Source organism: Siniperca chuatsi, linkage group LG18, assembly GCF_020085105.1.
Source record: "Siniperca chuatsi isolate FFG_IHB_CAS linkage group LG18, ASM2008510v1, whole genome shotgun sequence".
NCBI classification, from domain to species: domain Eukaryota; kingdom Metazoa; phylum Chordata; class Actinopteri; order Centrarchiformes; family Sinipercidae; genus Siniperca; species Siniperca chuatsi.
The window spans coordinates 16,135,409-16,159,954 of record NC_058059.1 but is presented as its reverse complement, the minus strand read 5'-3'; the positions used below and the strand labels follow the sequence as shown (position 1 = coordinate 16,159,954).

The following is a 24,546-nucleotide window of genomic DNA, read 5'->3' as shown; positions in this document are numbered from 1 at the left end:
GGAGGTATTTACTTACAGTACAGTAAAGCATAGCGAGGCATGACAATACCCTAAACTCAAAGCAGGGTGAGACGGGGCAGCGGTTTAGTTATACATCAAAAAACTGGAAAAACCTTCATATTTCTAACTTAATGGATATGACAAGAGTGCTTTATTTTAAGAAAATACTGCAGGGCTGCTGAGATTCAAATGCTTCCTAACAGAGTGTAAGAACTGGCAAATTGTATCTGTCAAAAATACTACTCCAGCCAGTAAGCAAGTTCTGGAGTAATGTTGCTTAACAAAAATAAGGAGCCAAATTCCAAAATTGCCATCAAAGCCTTTTTATTAACAACTTTGTGGATGTAGATGTCAGTAAAGGTTGCGGCAGTGGTTCTGTTACACTACTGACCCCTTTTTTGTTTAATTTAGCACAGAGAAGCTGAAAGCTAGTAAGCAAAATCAGAAAAAAAATCTGATATGATGAGGAACGTTGTTTTACATGTTAAGTTCTTTCTTCTTATTCCATAAATCAACACCCCCATTATATCAAACAGACTCCTGGGTGGTCATTGTGGGTGTGCGCTGCATAAATGTGACATTGTTGTAAGCAGCTCTTATCATCTCTCTTTCTCTTTGCTCATGTCTGGACCCGCTAAAAATGAAGTCTGCAAAAGTCTCTGGACAAGACAACTTGGTGAGATGAAGACAGATCTCAGACAGACACACCAAAATGAAACTGAGTGTATGGTGGGGGGAGAGGGTCAAAGAGAGAGAGAGATCAAGTGTGCAGAGAGAGAGAGAAGGATGTGTGTGTTCCTCTTGGCTGACCAGTGACCACGTCTGTTTGTTTGACTGTTGCCTTCCTGACCACTACTCTGACCAGACCGCTGGAAAAAAAAAGTTTCTCCAACAGCAGAAACGTGAATGCAAAGTTGGTCACAGGCCTCATTCTGGTGAGTCTGGACACAAAATCAACATCTCAGAATTGGTGTGAAAGTAGTTTTCTATAGGAGGTCTACAACTCTTATGACAAGTAGTTAAGATTTTGATGACTGTTGGCTAATTAGACATACTAATTCAAAAGAAAGTGGATTTATTGTTTTTATATTTTTAGAACTTTTTACATAATATGAAAATAACTGATGTAAAAACAAAGCTTATTATCTTTGTTTATACATCTCTCAATCTAATGATGGCTCAAGACTTGGTCCACAAAGTGCCAACACTCATAGAAAACAAGACGAGAGAGAGAGAGAGAGAGAGAGAGAGAGAGAGAGAGAGAGAGAGAGAGAGGATATGCGTGCATGGCCGTGTGCTGTAAGCACATGAGAAATCATTTAGGGTAAGAAAACGTTAGCTCTGGTTTGGCAGCCTGTGACTGTCAACCATTAATGCTTTCTCCATAAACAATTTCCAAAACCCCAAAAAATCACTAAATATTTCTTCCCCATAGACACGGATAACAATGAAAAGCAGCACATGTATCCATTTTTCTTCACTACTGTTTCACTTTTAACTACTACATTATCTTATTGTTGCAGCCTCAGTTCAGCTTCTTTCAATTATGATTTCATAACATTTCTGCTTCATGTGACATTAAGACATTATTGAACTACAGATCAAGATTGATGAACTTCTAGTTTGTTTTACTGCAGCAGCAACGAATAGCAAAATATATTTCATTTAAAAAAATGATTAATGATGCATGATTGTCATCATGTTATATGATGGTCTTGCAAAGAAGTTTACAGCATTTGCCTTATCGGATTAAGTTAAGATTAAGTTGTTGCAATGTACTTTTTCAGATGCTTACTGTCATCAATCCTGACAAACAAACATGAACGAGGCTTCCATAAACATAAATCACCAGGATACCCAAACACTTTTCTACTTAACTCTTGTGATATCTTAAGTTTCCTTTGGCAAAGCACAATCTGCATCCAACCAGGCAATTTGACAGGGAAGAAATCATCATGTATAAACTGTTTTGTTAACTTGTTGTGGCAATAAAGCTTATTATAGGGAAAAATGAAAACCCTCAACAATTTTCCACATAGGTCAGTCAGGAATCTGCAGGCCAACCCCTGCAGGCTAATGGGATCATTACTCGGGAAGAGAAATATGCTAAATATGTGATTGCTCTTTCAAAAAAAAACACAAAGCTAATTTCTCTGAATCCGATTTAGTTTGAAGTCAAGTCTGGATGAATTACAAGTAATCATCATTTACCTAAAGCTTGCAGCGTTACAATTGAAGGGTACAGTTCTTTCCGAGTTTCTGATCACTGCAACACGTCACACTGACAGTTCAGTAAATTATTAGCTAAAAAATACACAAACACAAAATGCAAAATAGACAATAATCATATCCTGGATCTGTTGAGACGTCCTTTTGTACAGATTCAGAGAGACGTGAGATGGTCACTGATAAGACTGGTCTTACACCTGATTGTAACAGGGAAGTTGAGTACGGCAACATAATGGGCTCCATTGTAGTATGTGTGCCTATGTGTGTGTGTGTTGTGTGTGTGTGTCCTCTGACCCCTCCAGGGATAATTAAGGACACATTTTACCCAGGTCTGTCTTGGGTGTCTTGGGGATTGCTTGGGGGCTGGGGAGCGTGTGTGTGTGTGTGTGTGTGTGTGTGTGCGTGTGCACATTTTGTGTGTGTGTGTTCACGCATATGCACATGTGCATGCACCGTAATGTGCCCCATCCCGTTCCTTGTATACACCGACCAAACCTGCCCTCCGTATGTCTAAGACTAGTGCTTCTGGGCTGATTGCCCGTATCACTTTCACTCACCAGCTCATACATACACACACACACACACACGTAAATACACACAGAGGCACACACCTTTTTAGACCAAGCCCTTGTAAAGGCAGCTCCTTAGGGACACGCCGTGAAATGTACTCCTTGTTAGGGTTTGAGTGTGCATGTGTGTGTGTGTGTGTGTGTGTGTGTGTGTGTGTGTGTGTGTGTGTCTGCTTTTCCTCAGCTGTTTCCTGCCAGCTTGGAGACCAACAGACTGTGAAGGCCTCTCTCTCTGCTCAACGTTTGCTGCTTTTCTGCTTCTAACTGACCAAAGAAACTTTGGATGAGGACGTTTCAGGCGATGTCATCACAAGGAAAATCTGACTGTGAAATTGATGGCACTAAAATTTGATCCTCTTTCCTTCATACATATCCCATAATGAACAAAATCAAATTTTGGGGTGAACAGATTCTTTCCAAAGTGTATGTGGCCTTCACTGTAAAAATATCATAAACTTTGTTAAGGTTTTTACAGTTTCAATGATGTAAAATTGACTTAGTTAACTTAAATCCATATTGTGCCATTTATGTGTGATGAACTACAAATTCATGACATTCAAAATGGACAACATATATATATATATATATATATATATATATATATATATATATATATATATATATATATATATATATGTTACAACATTTTCATTAAATGATAATGTTTACATCTGATGATATATGTATGACTAATGGTAACATTTGCTGTGGATCTATTTAATTTTAGGTTACTGTGCTCTTCCATTACCTCCCTTTTTAAGTTCACTGTATAAAATGAAGAAATTAGTATTTAATTTTTTTTTTAATCGAAAGTGTTAATAAAGTTTGATTTAAATTGATGTATGAATGATTGATTACCTTAAGTGGAGTGATTTTAAGAAATAATTTACAACACAGGCACAAATACACAAATACAAAAACAAATGAATCAATAAATGAAAAATAATTAGAGCTGCAACGAATAGTCTACTAGTCACTCGACAGTAAATTAATTAGCAACTATTTTGATAATCAGAATTGATTAATCATTTGGGCATTTTTCACAATTTTCTGACATTTTATAGACAAAATGATTAATCAATCAATCGAGAAAATAATCATAAAAAATAGAAAATAATCATAAAATGATAAAAGGTTTCCTGGACCATGTTCCTCCGTGGGAAAAAAAGAACATATTTCCTGTCCAAGTACCCTGCTAGAAACAAAATAAAATAAAGTTTGGCAACATCTGGCCACAACTAAAACTACTTATTCAAGGAAATGGTCATTTTCATGCAGATGTTGTTTACACTTACGTATATCTTTAGGCTTGTAGCATTTTTATCCTTTCTTCTGCTATTCGTTGCATAATTAATTAACACATATTACTTGAAAGTATGTAAATATAGTGTTATGGTTGATAGTTTTTCTCTTGTTTTGTATGTGATCGAAAGATGTCTTGTTATATTTTTGATGTTAGGTATCTAGCGCTGTCTTGTGTGGGAAGGGCTAAATGTTTGGCATGACATAAAAAACTAACTAACTAACTTTATCTAGAGTGAAAATACACCTGAGTAAATGATTACAGAATAGCCTTGTCTTTATTAGGTGTGAACAATGCTTTGATTAAACAACCAGATGTCAGGCAAACCAATACGACTCCAACATGACAAAGACTGTCTGCCTTAGATACACATCGCCCAACCACGAAACACGAATACACACACACATGCACAGAGGCATCCACGTTTAAGTAGACAACTTTGTGGAATCTTCTTTGCTGTTATCTGGTCTCTTTATCCTCCCTGTTTTAAGTCAAGTCTCTTATCAGGTGGGTGTTACTTATGAGGCTGCAGCATTGTTATAAAGGAATTCAAAGAATTGAACTGACATGTCTAAAACTATGTGAAAGGACTTCACCAGACCACATGTCTGTTTCTGGTCAGTCCCAAACTGATAAAAGGATGTTTTTATTGAGCCTCTGCTTTAGAGAAAGACCTGACAATTTATTTGGAACCTATGCTGATAAAGCTCTAGAGCAATGGTTTAGTCTAGTCCAGTTTAGCTTAGTCAGCTAAGGCACTGATTGATTGCAGGGCTGCTTATCAACACCAGTTTCCCAAACAGAATCAACAAACAATGGTGTGTCTTTGGGAACAAATCCTCAAAGACAGAACATCAGATTTGTCACAAAGTGTTTTTACATATATATATTTATATTATATATGATATGTCTATATCTGAAAAGAGCTGTATTGCCTTGTAGATTAAAAAGAGTAAGCAAGTTCCACCTCTCTGATCAGCTGGGATTTCTGTCCCCACTTTCTGAAGTCTTTGTTTTCTATTTCTATCCATGAGTTTGTTAAGCTGCTCAGACTAAGACGCCTTCTATCTCCTTTGCAGAAGTGCACTCCTAACAAAGAGAGGAATTTAAGTCATTTTGTTGTAGGTACAAAAGTAATCTTATTGAGTGCTCTGATGAACGGAGACATGAGCACAGACTAATAAAGACCTAAGTGTTATCTTTTTGTCTGACATTTTAGCCTGAAACACTAGCATCTGTGGAGTTGATGCTTTAATATTACAGAAATTGTGGTACTTTGTTTCTTTATCCCATTTTATTCCTATATAGTGTGTATTTAACACCAACCTGCTCCAAAGGCAAAGAAGAAGCTCTTGTCAGGGTGTTCCTCCAGCAGTGCCTTGACCCTCTTCCCCATCCTCTCATTCCTCTTGTAGATGAGTTCCTGTCGAAAGTAGCTGTCTATTTCCTGGGCGGTCACCTGCTCGCTGGGTGGCAGTGTCACGTTTTTGAAGTTAGGGACCTAGGGTTGCAGGGGTGATGGTTCAGTCAAGCCATGAAGGTGAAAAGGAGAAGAGGGAGAGGAGATTGCTTTTCCAGAGCTTTCATTCAGATTTCACGAAAGAAAAAGCAGGAATTCTAAAAACACATCACACAAAATTTGCTCCACGTTCTTGTCCAATTAAAATATTGACAATAGAGCTGACAAATAAAGTCAAAAGAATAAATGTTAGACAAGTCTTTGGACTCCCCAAGGTGCGCAGGGATTGCTAGGAGGAAGGATAGAAAATAATAGAGAGAAAGACATGGCAAGGATGATGGAGGGGCAACGAAGAGGACAGAACAGAAGAACTACATTAGCAATAGTATACAGAAGCTGGTAGAAGGGAGGGTATAAGAGTAGGTGTGGGGGATGAAAGGTCAGTCAGAGGGTTAGGGTCGAAGGTAGAAGGTCATGGGTCGTGTCACTGGGACAAAGTCAAGGGGTCAAAATGACTCCTAGCTTATTAACTAGAGTGAAAGCAGTTAAAGCCCACCGCTAGAAAAGATAAGACTGACCTGTGAGGTGTCATGATTGAAGATGATGGAATTGAGATCTCCACAGTTGTAGTGCCTGATGAGGTCTTCAGTGGTGTACGGGACCTGTAGGCTTCCTGCCCTTAAAGACTCCTGCTGTAATAACGTCTGGTTGAGGGCAAATATCACCTAGAATGAGACAAAGACAACCAGTTACTGATCGATTTATTTCTACCCTGATGGAAGATAATAGTTAGTGCTGATTCAGCAAGTAAATGTAGAAACATTTGACTTGATAGTGTTGATGCAACAAATGCATAATACAGTATGATGAGGTACACTGAAATAAATTAAGCTACAGCATTAAACATTCACACATATCACATGTACCACAAGAGAAACAGTCGTGTTATTGGGACAACACACAAACTGATATATTAGGATTAGGCAAGAAATTCTAAATTGGTGAAATGTATCTTGTCCTAATCCTGGTCATTTTGATTTCATTACACCTTATTGAATGACAGAAACACAGATGTGATCCAAATAGGTAGTTAACTGAGTAAAATGCTTGGGTTTACTGAACTATCTATTATAGCAAAGAAGACAGTTTGAGTTTTTCCTGCCAAAACACTCTGTGCTCTGCTGCAGGGATTCAGCTATTGTCCGAGCGTGAAATCAGCCAGTGTTTGGTGAGAGGGCCCTGGTGAGCCTGCCGCCTATGATCAGTACCGCAAGGGCACACATACATGCACACAAATACACTTAAACGCACACACACACACTGAAGGTCCTACGGTCTACACACAGCAACACTGACACACACAGAAACCACTGCCACTCACCTCAGCACATGGTCTCCCTCTGATCTCTCCACCATACACACGCACACAAACACACACACACACCTTTCATCCTGCAAGCCATTGATGTTGATTCCCATAATGGAGGAAAGTTTGTATGGTTTATTTGTTTCTCAATGGGGACGATCAGTCAAAGTGAAGATGTGTTTTGTCAGCTGTGGAAGTATGTAAATGCGTCTACAGTATGTCTGTATGTTTTTACAATTCAGTGTGCAACCGTGTACGCATATGTGTGTATGCGTGTGTGTGTGTGTGAGCATGCGTGTACTCTCAGATCTTTGTCAAATGAATTCTGTATTGATATGCATACCCGTACGCCAACCAGGCCAACCCAAGCGGCTGTTTTTTGGGGGGGTTTTTTCATGTTCTGCTTTCTAAGGTGCTCTGATGACACTTTTCTCTCTGGGCTGGCCCATTGTGGGAGCCTCGGTATAGCAGAGGAGAGGAGGAGAGGAGGGCAGCGTGGAGCAGATGCCTTCTTGTCAGGGGACAAAGAACCCCTCCGTCACCCTCTCTTCTCCTCTCCTCTGCGCTCCCTCCAGCTTTCATCGGCCGCGCATCAAAGTGGCGCTCTGCATATGAAAAGGGCCCCGTCTTTATGCCACGCAAATTAGCCTATCGCCGCCCCTCCCCGACTTATTTCACAAAAACACCCTCACATCTGTGCCACGTCCGTGAAGGAAGGCCCTCATCTGCAGGGTCTCCCCTTTTTCTCAGCTCTCTCTTCTCCTCTTTCTCCACTCGCCGTGCCTTTCAGCCCCTTAAATTATGGCTGTGAAGGGAGGAGGGGGGAATCAGTCATAGCCAGATAAAAAAGAAAGAGAGTAAAAAAAGGGGGAGGTTTAGGGAAGGAAAGAGACAGACAGGAAGAAAACACAAGCAAGAAAGTGAGGAAGGATACAGAAAACAGGAGCAAAAAGAGGAGGGAAAGAAAGAAAGGCTTAATGAATGATTTCTTTCTTTCTTCTGTGATCCTCCTCTTCTGTTAGTGCACTGTGGGTCAGTGGGTGCATTTTCCCACTCAGCTCCTTTCATCAGGTCCCCCTGTTTCTTCTTCTCCTCCACTGCTGCCCCCTATCCCGCCCCCTCCAGCACGCACACACAGACACACAGACACACCCCTTGCTGATATCAAAGCAAGCGGAGCCAATGAAAGTCAATAATTGTCCTTTGTCATGGAAATGTCCCCTCTTGTTGAGATGGAGTGGGGTGGGTGTGTGCATCCAGAGCAAACATCATCACAGTCAGATTCCCACATGTGGAGATCTGGAGTGTTCTGAAAAAGGCTGAAAAAACTCTTGCTGCTCTCGCTCTGGAGTGTGTTGGCTTGGTTTAAGGATTTGCAAGAAAAGTGGGAAGCATGCTTAGTAGAGTATCTTTGAGGAGAGGTTACATTAATTGCATTTATGAAATGGTGGATCTCTTTCCAACAGTCATAAACAGACATTAGACATTAGTCTGTTGAGAACTGTAACAAAGAAAGATGGCAGCAATTATGTTTTAAACACTGTACGCACAAGAACCAAATATGAATTTGCCAGCATCATTAGAAGTTCCAAAAAAGCAGACAACACGCTGAACACAAGCACCTACACCATACAACTACAGCAATGATGCAGCATAGTGAGTAGCAGGGCTGTCACTTTTTATTTGAAATCATTTGAACGTGGCAAAAAAGGTGAATATTCAATCTGTAATGATTTCAATTAATTTGTCTTTTACTCAGACATAGTGCACACTCTAAGGCTCTATCAGCAAACAAGGCTATTTTTGTTCTCTTCAAAAATGTAAAAAGGAAAAAACTAGGGAACTTTTCTGAATGGGTAATCACAACCCCAAAGGATCTGAGAAACAATGTGAAATGTGAAACTGTCTAATGCAAGGATCAGACTACACAATATTCAAGTCTTTAGAGTTGGATTAGGTGATTGTCAAGTCATAAATTCTTGCCATGACTTGCCATTCTTGCCAAGAGACATGGCAACGTTGAACCCTGACCAATCATAGCTTGCATGAGGTACCATAGGTTGATCGGGCAGGAGGTGCCAGAGATCGACTTCATCGTTCACTTGACAGCACCATTAACATCATTTCTCTTTCAGCATGTAGTTGTGTGCAGTAGAGCGCACTGTGGTCTCACGCATCAATGTCAAGGAATACATCGCAGAAGATGTCAGACTATATGAGAAAGGGCAAACAAAATTCTGAAAAGCTAGTCTTTTTGTCAGATTGCAATGCTGCATCGGTTGTCTTTCGCTATCATACAGGCGCCATCGGGCCATTATGGAGCTGATATCATGTAGTCCGATCCCGGCGTGACATTTTCATTGCCACGGCAACAAATCTGAGGAGTCACCTGCTAGCATAGTCACCAAGTGAGGCAGAGGGTGCACCATTAAGGAGCAGAACAACGTCAATTTGGTAACGTATCTTAGAAATCTATGGGATGAAATGTGAGCTATTCACTGTATGTTTTAGTTCTAATTCATTCAAACTAGTTTGCTTTGTAACTGACAGCCCTAGTGAGGCAGCAGGACAGGATGACGGCACAACAGCCTGCAACGTTCAAACGCAAACATCATGACTGCTTTCATGCTAATTCAGTTTCATCTCCAGTACATATTTCAACCTTAGCACTCCAACAAGTAAGATAATTTGAAGTATTTAATCTCAGCAACAATGTGTCAGCAACACATTTTTTGCCTGTATATAAATGTATATAAACTGTATGTGAGGTCCTGTCACAGTATGAATCTGCTGCAATGTGAGCAAGCTTGTAAACACCAAGATAAACTCCTTGTATGGTAAAGCCTCTGGCTAATTGATGTTATTCTGTTTGTAAGTGCTGGCACTGGGGTTGGGAAGTGTTTCAGTAACTTCATTTCCAATTGCATTTTGATAAGAAACTAAAAGCATGTTGAGAAGCACGTGTGTGTCTGTATGCGACTATCTTTCTCTTGGTGTGTGTTTTTTTCTTGTTTTTCTAGGTGATTGTGTGTGTGTGCACGCGCGCCTATGTGTGTGTGTGTGTGTGAGAGAGAGAGAGAGGAGAAAAGCATGTCTCTGAGTTGAAACAAGCGTTTTAAAAGTAGCCTGTCCACACTGTTGACAAATCATGTGCTCAGACCACCACACACACAAACACACTCACAGCACTTGCAGCCAATTCGACGAGCCTTGGCCATCTCCCAAGTACAAATGAAGACTTCCAACAGCTCTTCTGTTTCCTCCTGATGTTATCAGAGTAACACAACTCTCTCTCTTTCTCCCTCTCTCTCTGTCACACACACAGAGAGGGGTAGGAGAGAGAGAGGGGAGAGTAGTCTATGATTTCTACCAGAAATCAGCAGAAAAAGAAACACGAGCCAAACCAATAAGAGAGAGGAAAGACAGAAAGAAAGAGAGAATGAGAGGAATGGACTCTCAGTACTGCTGTTATCAGTGAGATCTCAGAGGAGGAGAGCACAGACAGAGATGAAGGCAGACAGAAATAGTCAGATAGGGATTCTGAGTTACTTATGAGTGATGTGAAACGTTAGTCAGAGCAGTCAGCCCTAAAACAAGACCTATCAGGAGCACAGCAGCACTGCCAGGGGTTCACGGAGCAGTGACTAGTATGGTCCTACATTTACACACCAACACCTGGTTATTCGACTACATTGTTTACTTAGAAGTGCAGGAAGTCACCTGTGCTTTATTTTATCTTGCAGACAAGTTGTCATATAAGTAGCAGATACAGATACACAACTGATATTGTTTAGGACAGATTTTAGCAGCACATTTCAGGGCTGACTGTAACAAACTGCATTGGACACAGTAAATGATAAGGTTTGGGGTCATAATTTTACATGTTACAAGTTTCCATTACTCTTTCAGTACCCAGCCCTAATCTCTTCTTCTTCCTCCTTGTTTAGTTTTTATAGCATCTGGCAAACAATGAAATGAGCTGTTTATGTACATTTTTGTTGTTGTTGTTGTTTTTTATTTCACACTTGCTTTGGCAATATAAACATCTGTTTCCCATGCCAATAAAGCTCGTGAATTTGAAAAAAATATTCCTGCAACTATCTGGTTTGGAGTGTTTTGGGAAGGATGGCCACTTCTGACAAATAAGATGATTTCGTGGCTGTTCACCTTGTCAGAAAATTGCACAAATAGGTATAAAATAATATTAAATAAGACACCTGCTAAGGCAAGGCTAATGGCAGTTCCTAGTTTTCTGCATTGAGACCCTGTTCTACTATTTCTCAAATGAATATTCCACTGATAATTGGAGGACAGCAGCTGTAGTCAGTTTGGATTTAAGCAGTGTATTTAGCTTGAACCATAGTGAACATACAGATAAAGAGCAGAGAAGTTGTTTATGCTGCACAAGTGATTTGAGTAGTTTCTATTGACATTTCTATACATTTAGACATTGGAAACCATTGTGCCTGCTGTGAATCTAAGCTGACTACAGCCGTCCTCTGAAAGAAGTGAGCTCCAAAATCTTTGACCTGTGAAGCCTACAAGTGGTGACTATTTGAAATTCAAAAGACATTTCTGGTAGAGTATACCCTTAATATAACTGACGCAGAATAATATTGGACTTTTTTAGTTCTTTTTGATTGTTTGTTTGTTTGTTTGTTTGTTTTCCCCACACTGCAATGCAAGATGAGATGTTGGGGCATTATCAAAATTTTTCAATAATCTTATTTTTGGTGTCTGAAAATGCAGCTTATTGTGGACTTCCACATTTATAAAGAAATGACTGTCAAGAGTAGCTAATGGATACTGCAGCTGCAAAAAAATGGCCTCAGCTTCATTCAGCAGGTATTTACTGACACTCCCCATTCACACACACACATACACACACACACATCTCCACATTCATAAATCTTTCACCACTGCACAAGTGAGCTTTCACTTTCTGGCTGGAAACCCACCATTTAAACAGAGACACACACACACCTGTCACTATGAGTTATCTATATTGTTTTTACACTTTGTCCCTCTATCCTACCTCTACCTCTTCTTTTTCCTCCTCTGTCTCCCCCTTTTCTCTCTTCGGTCCCTCCTGCCAACTCCCTCTGACCACATTTCCTCTTACTTTTCTCCCCCCTTGCCTACACCTCCACTCTCACTCCTCCATTCATCCTCCCATCATTTCATTCCTCCCTTCCTCTCTTGTTTGATCTGGTACATTCCCTCCCTCCCTCTCCTCTTTCCATCCATCTCTCCCTCCCTCTCTCTCTCTCTCCCCTTTGATCCTATACATCCACTCTATCAGCCAGGTCTTTAAAGATTTGACCCCTGCATTCCTCAGGTCACTCCTCGCTGCGTGTGTGTGTTTTTGTGCATGTATGTGTGTATACACCTGTACAAGATTAGGTCTTTTGTCTGTGTGTTTGTATGTATATGTACATATATACATGTATATGTGTGTGTGTTTAAATACTTCATCATCGTGGATTACTGCAGCCTCTGCAGAGCTCAAAGCAAACCTTTGAACATAGCTTTATTAATTTTCCAATACGGCAAAAAAAAAGGAAATATGGGGCCTAGAAGAGAAAGAGGGGAGAGAGTTAAAAAGACAAAAAGAAAGATGGTGATTTTTTTGCCAAGCCACACAGAGAAAAATCCCCAGGCCTGTATCTTTGACAATAATGATGACCAAAAATTGTTTTCCCCCTCTTTTTGAAAGGAAAATCCATCCTCCGGTATAATTGATATGTCCTATTTCTTTTGATCATGAACAGTTCAATCAATGAATGTTGACATGAACAACTCTCTCATGGAGCCAGACAGCGAGATCTGTGTGCACACAGAAAGTTTCTTTCTCTTCAAAATGTGCATGAAAAAAATGGGTTTTCACTGGACATGATATATTTAAGCAGGGTTCATTCTTAAACGGACAATGTTTTTTCAGCTCTGCAATGGCACTGATATAGAGCTGCAGCTGATGATTATTTTCATTGATTACTCAGTCAGTTATTTTTCCCATAATTCAGTAAATCTTAAAATCTATAAAATGTTAGAAAACAGTATCAACATCTCCCAGAGCCCACTGTGATGTCATTATATTGCTTGTTTTGGGTGATCAACAGACCAAAACCCAAAGAAAATCAATTTGCGCTGATAAAAAAGTAACAACCCTTCATTTGAGAAGCTTGAACCACTGCATGTTGCTATATGCTATGACTACATGGCATATGTTTACTTTTTAACATACATAATTTTAACCCTCATCCCATCAAATTGTTGATGCTCATGATGTCTCAGATAATGATTTTTATTATTTTATCCAGTGTTCAAGTCTGTGTGCTTTCTATTTCATGTTTCACAATGTCTGCAAGACAAATGTCCCTTTGGAGACAGTAGTTAAAGTTTACAGCAAGTTTAAGTTAAATGATTAATCTATTATCAGATGTATTGTTGATTAATTTTCAGTCTACCAACAGGGTAATACCTTACTTCAATCCCACCATAAAGCATTTATAAGCACTAATAAATAATTATTATTCATTATTTATATAAGAATTTAGGGACGTTTTAAGTGTTGATTAACTGAAAGTATTTGTTAACAATTAGAACTTGTCCTACAAAGACATATTTTATAAAATTACAGCTGTATTTTACTATATCATCATTCATTATCTGTTTATAAACCAGCCTAAATGTTGACAAAATGCATTAATAAATGCTAATAAATGTGCTTACAACTATTATAGTGTATACTGCCTATATATGCAACAAAGTCTCTTACAGTCAACACACAAACCACATTTATATGAAGCCGAGGATACAGTTCTCCTTCTCTTTCTTTCTGTGAGTTCTCTGTTTCTCTCTCTTTATCTCTGTCCAAAACCTCTCTGCCACCCCTTCTCTCTCTCCTTCTCTCTCTCTCTCTCTCTCTCTCTCTCTCTCTCTCTCTCTCTCTCTCTCTCTCTCACCCTATAAAAACATTCTTGTGGGGTGCATTTACCTTGGTGCCCGGACGCAGCCAAATATTTAGGCTGTCACAGGGAATCAGCCTCAAACCAAATGGCTGGAGGTCTGTGTCTGTGTGTGTGTGTGTGTGTGTGTGTGTGTGTGTGTGTGTGTGTGTGTGTGTGTGTGTGTGTGTGTGTGTGTGTACTGGGGATTGTGGTGATTGAAATGTCAACTTCTCAAACCCCCCTCTCAATCCTGTTTCACTACACCCTGAACAAGCTGTACATGAGTCCCAACCAACACACCCTTAGATGTATGCCAACCTTACATTTGTACACATCTGTCATGATAAAACATTGAAAGAAATAATAATAATGAATAATTATCATACTCAGTGATTAGCCAATCAATCAACTGACAAAACATTAATTGTCACAGTTCTGATAATTGATTAATCATTAAGCAAAAATGCCAAATATTTGGTGGTTCAAGCTTCTCAAATGTGAGGATTTGCTGTTTTACATCATTGTAAACTGAATGTCTTGGACAAAACAAGAAGTTTTAAGATGTCACCTCAGGTTTTCGGACATTTTATAGACTAAACCATTGATCAAAGAAAAGTTACAGGTAGATTAATAGGTAATCAAAAAATTAGTTGGTTGTAGCCCGAGCCATGACATGGTCTCGTCATAGAAGATTTTGTATTGGTGGTTAGGGTTAGGTTAAAAGAGAGGCGGTCTATAGGGTTAGGGTTATTATAATTTGATTACTATGGTGTAATTAATAGACACTAAAATACTATATTCAAGTTTCAACCTATTTCTTAAACGACTCTCAGTCGAAAGAATCATCTGATTATCAATTGAAAAAAAAGTGTAAACATGACAAAAGTAACTCTTCTAAGCATAATAACATACAAAATTATGCAAATAATTGTAAACAAGCATTCACACACACACACACACACACACACACACACACACACACACTATGGTGGCACCACACACTCCGACAGTGACCAAGAGTGAAGAGTTTGTCATCGTTGGCAACCTAATACATCCACTGTTCACAGACTTCCCTGCCTCTGTCTTTCTGTCTGTCACTCTTCCTTTCTGTCTCTCTCTTACACAAATACACACACACACACACACATTCACATACAAAACCCCACAGAGCAGCGGGCCAGCCACTCAGTCCATCAGTTCACTAAGAAACAACACGAGGGTCTTGAAAACACAGCAAGCCACAAGGAAAACAGCCATCAATCTCTACGACTTGTCTGTCGACTGAAGGAACACTGTTAATCTTCAGGACAGCGCGAGTCAAGAACAACACTGCCGAGCTGTTTCATGCTGTGATTCAACCCGATACAGCTGCGAGCACTTAGATCATCACATTGTGCGTGTGTTATCATGCAAACTAGGCTTGGGCCTTGTCAGTTTAATTGAGAATTGACGATGCATTGAATCTAGCTAGTTGCCAATGCTTTTTTTGGGGGTGCCATAAAAACAAGTTGTCAGTATGGCAGTAAATGTACAGTGTGGGTTACAGAGTCAGTTAATAAATTCTGCAGCTTCTCAAGACCAAGAAAAGTCTCGTCTGTTGTTTTCCAGCTGCTGGAAAAGTGAAGGGGGTTTGCCCCAGATAGCCCCGGTTAGCCCCGGTTAGCCCTGAAGCCCCGGTAACAACCCAGCCTCCATTTTAAGAGTACTGTCTGTGGTGGAAACACAAAACAGATCAATGATAATAATATTAAAATAATATTAGTAAAGTTATTAAGTAATTCAATAGCACACTAGGGGGCTCGATGGGTCGATGCAGCTGTGTACATGATGACACAAGCCTAATGCAAACAGGGAAAGACGAGTAAATTTGATTTTCTGCTTTCACACAGGGAAAAGGTGGCCATGTTTAACTCAAACTGGTCTTTATTGTCACTATATTAGTTATGTTCACTGTGGCTTTATAGTAGCACATAAACAGATGTACCAATATCATCTTACTGTATGTTAACCTATTGTTTGTTGACACATCAGTTTCTATTGTTTTGTTTTTTACTTTGTATCACACACACTTCCAAAAACACACAAAAATATACAGTTTGAGGCTCTATTTCAATCCCTCAGCTGTCAATCTCAGACATGCAATACTTAAAGGCTTTTGGCATGCTTCATATTTCAGGACAAGACGAATCACAAATGCACATACATATACACAGCTTCAGGTGAGGTCAGACAGTTTGACCTCTCCACCGCCTCAAGACTCTAAAGGTCACTAATGGACTTCCTACACTGAGCGCTCCATTACTAAGGTCACATAAATAACACTGCTAAAACCTCATCATTTTAGATGTTGTTTGGAAAGACTTCATTATGTGTGTCCAAAATGGAGGAAAATACTTCATTTATCCTTTATATATTTTGTGAAGGGCAGAAACTTATAATATTGTGACTCTTTCCGTTGTGATAATGTATCAATTAGCAACCAGCACCTTTGGGCTAACTCAGTGTGGTAAGAGTAACTTTGTAAAGTAGTAATATTTTGAGAAATGTATGTAATATTTCAATAAAGTAGGTTGCTTCAAGAGCCAAATGTTGTATATTATGCTTTGATTATGTTGATTGGATTACATGTGTACATTTGCTTCAACAATCCAGTTTGTACAAACATAAGACACAGCAAAGGACTTCAAATTAAAAGCCCAGCATACAGTATATATGTCAGTGTTACAGCAGTTTTTAGTTTTTTCACATAATCTGAAGGATGACGTGCCCTTTCTGGGTTGATGCATTGCCAAAAAAGGGCTGTTTTTCTTAGCTCATAAAAAGTTGATGTTTTGCAGGTAAATGGTTTTCACGGGACATGGACAGTTTGGCAGTTTGAAAGAATTGTATGAATTAAAACATCAACTGAATTAATTTGCATTGGTGGCTTATTATTACATAATATTTGTTGGATTAACATTTCATGCCTTAAATTGCTTTGTTTTAGATTTTTTAATGGTATAGCTGCAGTTCAGGAGTCACAACACTATTACAATAAGGTGTTCAGATATCAGGATTACAATTTATCTGAAGACCTGTTTTGAACTGATACAGCTCCTTTAAAAAACACTGCCTCTGGGCTTAAAGACACAAAATCTCCTACTGCACAGGATGATGGGTACAATTTTGTTAAGACAACATGTTCTCAGCACTGGACAACAAAAACAACATACAGTAGTGCCAGAAAAAAATCCCCAACTTTTGACTCTGCAGAAGTTAGATTGAGAGAGACAGCAGGAATCAAAAAACCCACACAACGCTATTTAGGAGTATCTGCAATTCCTTTAAACCACTGGCCCAGACTCAGAACCAAAGCACAGTTGGCAACCCAAGCTGAACAAGCCACGCACACAGCCAGGCACGTTCACATTAATATGCACGTAAACACTTTCTGTCAGCTTGCATCAATTCCCTTGTTCAAAACAAAAACACTGACTCAAAGCAACTCAATAGGCTCAACCTCGACCTTTAAAGCCATCACCAGTACAAACCCTAAACCTCACACACACATATAGAATGAGTCTATGTCATGGAAAATAGGACCTTGTATCCAAACCATCTGAGAAATGTATTTATTTATTGTGGTGAAAGACTGATCAATAAAGGAGACAAAGGGATGGAGAGAGATAAACAGAAGGCGAAAAACAATATTGAGAGACAGATGGTGGGAGGAAAAGAGAGAACCATGCCTGTAGGGAAGAAAAAAAATGACAAAGTGATAAAGAGACATAAGTGGAAAGACAGAGAGAGAGCGAGACACAGGGAAGAGAGAGATGGTTGTTGTTGTGCAGACGTCTGCCACGACCCACAGCCTCACAACCACAGACTTATAAACAGCCAACAAAATATGAAAAACATCCAAACATCTCAAATGTGTTGGGAGTTAAGTTTTCACAAACTGAAGTGTCCCTTTGCATTCACTGAGGATGGTACACACATAAACACACTCCTGTCATGTGAGGTTATGACCAAAATAACGACTGTCAAAGCTACACAAACTATACGAGATACACACAAAAAATAGAGATTTCCACTCATTTTAGATCAGGGGAAGAAGTGCTGTGGGGAGCGAGTGAAGGACACACACTGAGAGATACAGGGACAGAGAGCAGTTTGCATCTGATTTTAGATCACGATTTAGGGATTCAGCTGCAAAGTATTTTTAAGAACCAAACCAGGTTTCATATGTAGTGTCTCTATGGTGACACATGCTCAGTAAAACACTTCATTCAACATATTTGACCATGAAGCAATTCATAAGTAATAAGTGATCAAATCAATTAGTCTGTAAAATGTGAAAATGGTGACGTCTTGCTTGTTTTGTCCAACCGCCTGTTTAATTTACAATGATACAAAAGCACCAAAACTGCACATTTGAGAAGCTGGAATGAGAATATGCTTTGCTGTTTCTTTTTGATCATGCTGCTTTTATGAGTGATGCAGCTGCAGATGATTCAGCTTCTGTAGAGCTTTGCTAGTTGTCTCAAGTTGCGTTGAAAATTCACATATCAAAGTGGTGACTGTCCTGAGCTCTTTAAAAGCTGAAAATTCCTGTTGATTTGCATTACACTTGACATGATCGACCTTTGTGGCAGTAAATGTAATTGTATTTATAGGAAAATTAAAGTTTTAGTATATTCCAAGTGATACTGGACTTGTTTAAAACCTGTAAGATCACTCATGTTTCCATGTAATCCACGCTAAAACTGAATGAAGTGTGACCCTGTATCTTCTGAATAACAAGATTAAGAGTCTACAGTCATGCTAGCAGCTCTGTGAGGCTGTACTTAGGTACAGCAGTGCTTTGAGCTAAATGCTAATATCCACATGCTAACATGCTCACAATGACAATGCTAACATGCTGATGTTAAGCATGTATAATCTTTACCGTGTTGACAATCTTAGTTTACAGTGTTAGCATGCTAACATTTGCTTAGTAGCACTTAACACAAAGTACATCTGAGGCTGATGTTTTGCAGGTATTTGGTCATAAACCAAAGTATTGGACAAAGTTATTATAATTGAACCAAATTTCATGGCAATACATTGAATAGTTGTCAAGACATTTCTCTCTGAACCACAAGTGTCAACCTCATGGTGGCGCTACAGGAAAAGTCAGGGGATCACCAAAGTCATCAGGATTCATCCTCTGGGAACCATGAATGTCCATACCAAATTTCGTGCCAATCAATAATGTAAAACTTGAGATATTTCACTGAATATGTGAAACCTCTGACCTGCTGGTAGTGCTAGAGTCATTAGGTTTCATCCTCTGAAGACCATGAAGGCCATGAAAAGTTTAATGGCAATCCATCTAAAAATTGTTGAGATATTTCATTCTGAAAAAAAAAAAAAAGTTATTATATCCAGAATTGTGCCCAAAGCTATGAAAATAACACCACGGTTGTAAAACCCTTGTAAAGGGACTGAAACATAGAGAAGACACACACAGAAACAGTATGGTGAAATGAGCTGGGAGGCCAAACAGTGGCGTTGCTGTTAAACTCTCTCAGGTTTTATGATCTCAGCTACTGCAGGCAGACAACCCCCCCCCCCAAAAAAAAAAAAAAAAAAAAAAAAAAACAGTGTTTGGGTCAACAACCCCTGAAATCCTTCATCCACAGCTTGGAACTGACTTTGGGTGGTGGGAGGAATGTGATACACATGTTTATGTATGTGTTGGTCTGACGTGTGTGGACGCTTGCACGAATGCCTAAAAGCATGTCTGCATATAATAGCTTACATACACCTCTGTGTGCTCTTCATTATGTATCTGTGTGTTTGTGTGCATGTATGTGTGTGTGTGTGTGTGTGTGTGTGTGTACCTGCACCATCATCACTTTTATCTCTGCAGATTCCCTTGCTTTGGTTTCATGCTGCACATGGCTATTGGCATCAAATTACCAGGTGCCAACACTGTGTTTTGATACTAACAATGGTATTAATGTGTTTTTGACCACTTATTAAAATCATATTTATGTATTATTTAATTTAACACAATATAGTTAATTGTATGCATATATGCAGTGGAGGGAAGGAAGAAAGAAAATAAAGAGAAATAGAAATGTGTCTCCATTAGAAGTCAGAAACATTATTTGCTTCACAGATAAAAAAATACAAACACACACATATAGTGCCAGAGAGAGACATGCAGACAGAAATGCACCCCACACAAAAACAACCCCACACCACAGGTTTATACAATATCTCTCCCTTTCTCTCCTTTACGGATGCAAGACAAGTCAGAGCAGCGGACCATCACATTTCCAGTTGTGTTCAGACCAATATCTGTCATTCATCCAAGAAGCAACAACTATAAATCAAAATGAAATGCGTTCGGCTGAAAAGATCTTATCTAGAAGCTACAACTACAGCTGGAAACACTGTTTTCACCCCGTTTTTTACATGCTGGTGGGAAACAATGTATAATGTGTAGACAATGTGATACTAAAATCCCCAATTAACTCAACTGCTGTTTGCAAGGTGGCAAATACTGGTATACTCTGAATAGGAATCGTATCTGTTCTCAGTCACAAAGCACAGAAAAAGATAAATGTTCACCTCCATTCAGCTCTACTTTCCATTTGAGAAAAAAAAGAGGCAACAGCTAGTAAAAGATACAAAACTGATGTAAGAATTACTTTGTTAGTGTTTCACTTTGTGAGTTGCTAACTTCTCTAAAGAAATAACATCTGATCACTAAAAAAATTTTGCCAGAAAGAGATTACACAACATCAGCCCTATAATGGCCTGATCCGGCAGATGTGGAGCGTCGAAAACCAGTTCTACATCCAGGACGCCTTACGAGACCCCCAAGGACAGACTAACATGTCAAAAATGTTTTTTGCCTTCTTTTGATAGTTTGACAACATCTATGATGTGCTCCCTGAGGCTTCAGGCGTTGTTGACATCCCTGATACTGGACATCTGTCTGTGTTCCTTCTGGCTGATCACCTTTGCACATCATGAAAGCTGTGATTGGTTGGGGTTCAACCATTCCATTGGAATTACTTGATTTTGCCGCAAAATTGTGTTATGTTTTAAATCCACTGCAGTACATTACATTGTACTTTTTAGCCAATTTGTAGAAATTGATATCCAGTGAAATATCAAGCACTTATGGATGATTCAAGCAACCTGTGATTATTAAGACAGTGAACACTAACTTAACAAGTTACAGACAGGCAATCACATTAACGTCTGAGAGCAATTTTGCAGTGTTGGTAGAAAAATGTAACAGCGTCAAGATATTTGCTTGTCTGAGTCTGGTCAAAACATCTGTGGAGAACAGCAAACTCAGTACGTCTCATTCTCACAAAACCCTCCTATGTGGTGTGAAATTCCACGAAAGCCACCAAAAATGTGGACTGAAGCCAGAAAGACACAAGTGGATTTATGGTGAGGTTAGCTCAAAACCTATGTGGTCCTTCTGACTGTAGTTCAACTCTTAAATATGTATATTCTGTATTCTGCATCTGTATCTTCATTAGCCTAATTTTTACTGCAGATACCACTTTTGTCAATTTTATACAATTTTACATTAACACAGTAGTTTTTTTATATCACTTGGGTTTAGCCTCTGCATTCGTTAGTTAGTAATAGCATTGTTGGGTAAACTCTAATGTATATTCCTATTGATTAACTAACCAGCCAAAGAGTCTCAGGTTTTGAAAAGGGAATACATGCAAACGTAACATCAACATTTATATGCAAAAGTAAGATTACCTCAAAGCAAATAATGTAAAAATTAATCCTTTCTCATTTTTGCAATCACAAATAAGAAATTAATGTAATCCCAAATCATAAAGTGGCTGCTGCATGAAACCTTTCCACAAGTTCCAGGTGATACTTTGTGAGGAAGCAGAAACTATTAATCCTCTGTATTGGAGCTTGTAGACAGCTTTGGCCTTGTATTGCTGACTGAAGTCCAGCCAGGTTTGGCTCATTTCTACCGGCGGTGGAGAAGCTTGATTTAATTCAGACCAGCCACAAACCTGGCCGGTACACAGAAAGCATACGCATACCAGGAGCAATTTATAATACTTACTGTCAAACTGTGACAGGTAAATGCTCATTTGAAAACGATCCCCTATCTTAAAAAGCATCTTTATCTTTAATTTCTTTGCATTTGAACAGTGCAGATATAGTTTTCCTTTATACATTTCAGTTTGATACTATTTAGAATATGAAAGTGAATCTAAAAACAACAAGTTTAGCTGGTTTACTGCATGCCTGCTCAGAGGTCACTGTACATCAACTGAGATGATCTGAGAACTGAGAAGATCACAGTCGTCTGATTCATTTAACATTAGACTCTGAACAGAGGCATCAAGCTTTTCACAACTGATGTGTATCTACATGTAAATAAGATCATTATTCCCATTTTATCTGATAGTTATCATGTTAGCGACCACCTTTTTCTATTAGCATTTAGCCATGAGTTTCTTTTCTTTTCTATTAGTCAAGTAAATGCTAATAATTGTTCCAGCCTGCAAAAAAATGTATAGATTCTGTATTATTTATGGGAAAAGTCTGAATCTCACATCAAAATGGTTATTAAAAGTTATGCCCTCTGGGTTAAGACATGTTAAAACAATGAAAGCTTCACAGAAGGTGTTTTATGTGTGTTTTGAATGAAGGTTTAACAGGAATCTGCAGTGTTTATATGTAACTGGAGACATCTGCTAACCTGAAACAGAAACTGAACTAATCTTGTTTTTCACAACTGCTATATCTTGATACTGTAGCTTACAAAATTTTCATTGTCATTTCTGCAAATTCAAGTCATATTTTTTTTCAATACACAGGAATTAATAAAATCACTTTTCCCCCCAAAAAACATGTATGGCATTTCTTATTTTTTATCAGTCACATGCTAATGTAGTGCTGATGGTCATAGCAATGACCCTGGGGTCTCAGCCACATTTAGCCTGCAAAAATCTTAACTTAAATAACAACAGAGGGAATGATGGGCACCAAACAAATTGAAATTAGCATCGTAATGACTCTGATGGCTCTTACATATAACTTACATTAGCTTTAAATAGCTTTAGTGAGTGTTAAGTATATTTGTAGATGCTGAGCTTTTCTTACTTAAATTAAGGAGGAGGCACACTGCGAGATAGCAGAACCACAAATGTGTTTCAGTGTTTCTCCATGAGCTGTTTTCCCTCTGCAGGGTTTCACAATCAAGTTGGAACAGTGAATGGAAAACTGCCTGCTAAAACAAAGCAGTGGCAGAGATATCTGTTATTTCATCTGTAATTACATTCAGAGGTATTATAACTTGTTTAATTTGAGTTATTATACATTAATCTTTGTAGCAGATCGAGTCATTGATTAATTAAGTGTATTGAACTTGAGTGTTACCTTGGACACATTTGGCCAACTAAAGCATTACTGTGAGTTGTATTTTGTGTTATCAGAATCTATTTTAACACACTGAGCATTTACAGTAATATACATAAAAAAACAGGATGTGATACAAAATATTGTATCATGGCGGAGGTGTATTTTAGAAAAATCTGCACTGAGCAAGAATGCCAAAGGACCGAGTCCTATGTCAAGTGGGATCAAAAGTATGTTCTCTGGTCTATTTTAAAATAATGATCAAATAATAGGAATTAAACAGGATCATGTATAAATTGTATGGATGCCTTGTTCATGCCTCACTGAACTGTGATGATGCCAAAGCCAGCAAGGTATATTATTTACTGCCAAGTGGCTGTAAAGGCCTCAAGATGGAGGTTTTTATGTCCTTGCAAAAGTGCAGATGAATCATGGTAATAAGCATTAAGTAACAGGCACTACCGATTAGTTTGAGGAATCAAACATTAGCAGGGGTGCAGAGCAATGATCGTGCTACGAGGCTCCTCAGCCTGCACAAGTTTTCATGACCCGGTGTTAAGTCAGGGGAGACAAGCTATGAAATCCCTATTTGAGCCGAAGAAGCCTGCGTTACACAACCAGGAAAAGCCTGCAGCAGTCTCCAGAAGTCAGACTCTCCTCCACTGGAGTGTATTACTGTATATACTTTCAAGGATCTAAGCTCTTTTTCTTGGCACACAGTTGGCACCATCCAGCTGCATCCGATCCACTTTCAATCAAATGCACTTGAAAAACAAAACGTTGCAAAAGGGTGGACATACACAGGAATGGAAAATTGAATTTGTGAACTTATTCTACCTTGATATGGCAGCAGCAAAGAGGAGGATTTGCTCATTATCATACGAAAGGTGTTTAGTGGTTCTAAACAGGAACTTTCAAAGGAACTTTTATAAATGCAAAAAATTAATAAACACAAGCAAACATACCCTCTCCTTTTCATGTTTTTGCTCTAAAATTGAAGTAAGATTATAATCAATACAAACTCATTGGCATTAACCTTTATCAGTAGTTCATACAGCAAACAAATCACGCTGATGTCCTCTGGGGCTTCTTTGTTCAGTAGCTTTTCTACATGATGACTTGTTGACAGACTTTACGCTTCAATTTCTGTGTATAAAGCTTTTGGAAAAAAGGGGTTTTGAAAGTGAGAAGAGCTCTGCATCTTTGTCTCCGGTATCATGTATCCAGACAGATGGACAGATACTGTCTGAGGGAATGTCAGACATCTAATATGGAACTGTTTG

The 24,546-nt window shown here is 38.9% G+C and overlaps 1 protein-coding gene across 1 annotated transcript in view; it reads right to left on the bottom strand.

The window, feature by feature from the left end:
* The window catches only part of trabd2a (TraB domain containing 2A), a 60,864-nt gene that overhangs the window by 26,031 nt on the left and 10,287 nt on the right, over positions 1-24,546 (bottom strand). The window contains exons 3-4 of the mRNA XM_044174736.1: positions 6,139-6,285; positions 5,428-5,602 (exon numbers count right to left, since the gene is read on the bottom strand). Of these exons, the coding sequence (XP_044030671.1) occupies positions 5,428-5,602; positions 6,139-6,285 (322 nt within the window). The remainder of the gene's footprint in view (positions 1-5,427; positions 5,603-6,138; positions 6,286-24,546) is intronic.